Source organism: Trichinella spiralis (genome assembly GCF_000181795.1).
Source record: "Trichinella spiralis strain ISS 195 chromosome Unknown Scfld1836, whole genome shotgun sequence".
NCBI lineage: Eukaryota > Metazoa > Nematoda > Enoplea > Trichinellida > Trichinellidae > Trichinella > Trichinella spiralis.
Genome location: NW_003528775.1, coordinates 1 through 1,309, shown reverse-complemented (window position 1 = coordinate 1,309; position 1,309 = coordinate 1). Strand labels below are relative to the sequence as shown.

General features: G+C 40.0%; 1 protein-coding gene across 1 annotated transcript; it reads right to left on the bottom strand.

The window, feature by feature from the left end:
• Window positions 1-42: 42 nt before the first annotated feature.
• Tsp_13742 (hypothetical protein) lies at window positions 43-689 on the bottom strand. The gene is made up of 3 exons (XM_003368810.1): window positions 557-689; window positions 233-348; window positions 43-162 (listed from the first exon to the last, which is right to left on the bottom strand). Exons 1-3 carry the CDS (start codon window positions 687-689, stop codon window positions 43-45), a joined length of 369 nt encoding a protein of 122 aa, XP_003368858.1.
• Between the last annotated feature and the right edge of the window lie 620 nt (window positions 690-1,309).

The window sequence follows — 1,309 nt, the reverse complement described above, 5'->3', positions numbered from 1 at the left end:
AGGCGGGACTAAACGTCGCCAGTGATCAGATTGAATAAAGAGTTATGAACACGGAATGGAGCCACAATCAACGCTAGAAGCAGTGGCTTGGCAGTGATGAGTATCAGCGGTTGTTGTCTGTTCATCAAAAGTATACGAGCCGATCATGACGGCCAAACGCAACTGACGAAAATGTTTAGCTCAACCTGATGAGACTAGGCATACGACCGACCGATGACATAAAATAACACACGTCAGTAAACAAATCCCACTTTGAAATTTGCCATGTCGCCATCGTTAAACGGAAATGACTTTTTCTTGGCGCCAATATCTTTTCCAATTCAATCAACCGGCTGAACAGCAAGCGAACTGAAATCTAACAATTTCCATCAAACATCCATCCAACAAACGAGCATTGCAAAGAAGCTGCATACTTGAAGCATAACGGAACAAAGAAAAAAAAGCCAAAACTGCACATTGCAAAGCATGATTCGATCACACGTGCATAGTTAGAATGGAAAAGAATGTCGTCAAAAAAACAACAACAACAACAGAACGTGCATATTATACAAAATACATTCCAACGAGCAGCGTATGAAAAAGCATGCCGAGCAAAACTGCCGTCCCTTGCGTGCAATTTGAAATTGTTCATTGGAAAAGGGAATCCAACGGACCGTTGAACAGAAATATGATTCATCATTGGTCAACATTGATCAACGCGGAACCAATCAGCGGCTAAGAACACGGCGGCGGCTAGTCGTCGGTGGCGATGAAGTGAAGCGCCGCACTGGCATGGCACGCACGGTAGGCGGTCTACGGGAGTCAAAATGATAATTTGATCTCCATCTATTTATTCAAGCATAACTAATCCATATGCTGCTGTTTGCAAAGACCGCCTTCACAAGACGTGCTCATCTGCCTCTTAGCTGAAACCACATCACCTTCCCATCTCACGCACACACTGGACAATAAATAGTTCTCAATTTCACATCGTGATGCACTGAAATACAGGAGATGAAGCTGATACAACTCATCGACAACAACAATCCACTTGTCTCAACTGTCTTTCGATATTTTCAAATATACTGAACAATGCATACAGTATAAAAAGGGGAAAGTTTTCTCAAAAAGAAAAAAAATTATTAGCTAACTCGTATCATTTAAATAAAATCACATAAAACAATGAACTGAAATAAAATGAAAAGCATGGTCAGCATGAAATGACAATGATTCAGAGAATAGCAGAGTGAAACATTACTAGTGAGAAAGTGAATAACCTTCCAGTGAATAAATACAAATATATAGATATTTGTATTTAAAAAGATCTTTT

Bases quoted from the DNA above. Each gene is read 5' to 3' on its own strand.
- Tsp_13742 (XM_003368810.1), bottom strand. From the start codon at position 689: ATGTTGACCAATGATGAATCATATTTCTGTTCAACGGTCCGTTGGATT. The intron at 349-556 runs GTATTTTGTATA...GTTAGATTTCAG, and splicing joins CATACGCTGCTCGTTGGAAT to TTCGCTTGCTGTTCAGCCGG. The intron at 163-232 runs GTGTGTTATTTT...CATTTTCGTCAG, and splicing joins AGTGGGATTTGTTTACTGAC to TTGCGTTTGGCCGTCATGAT.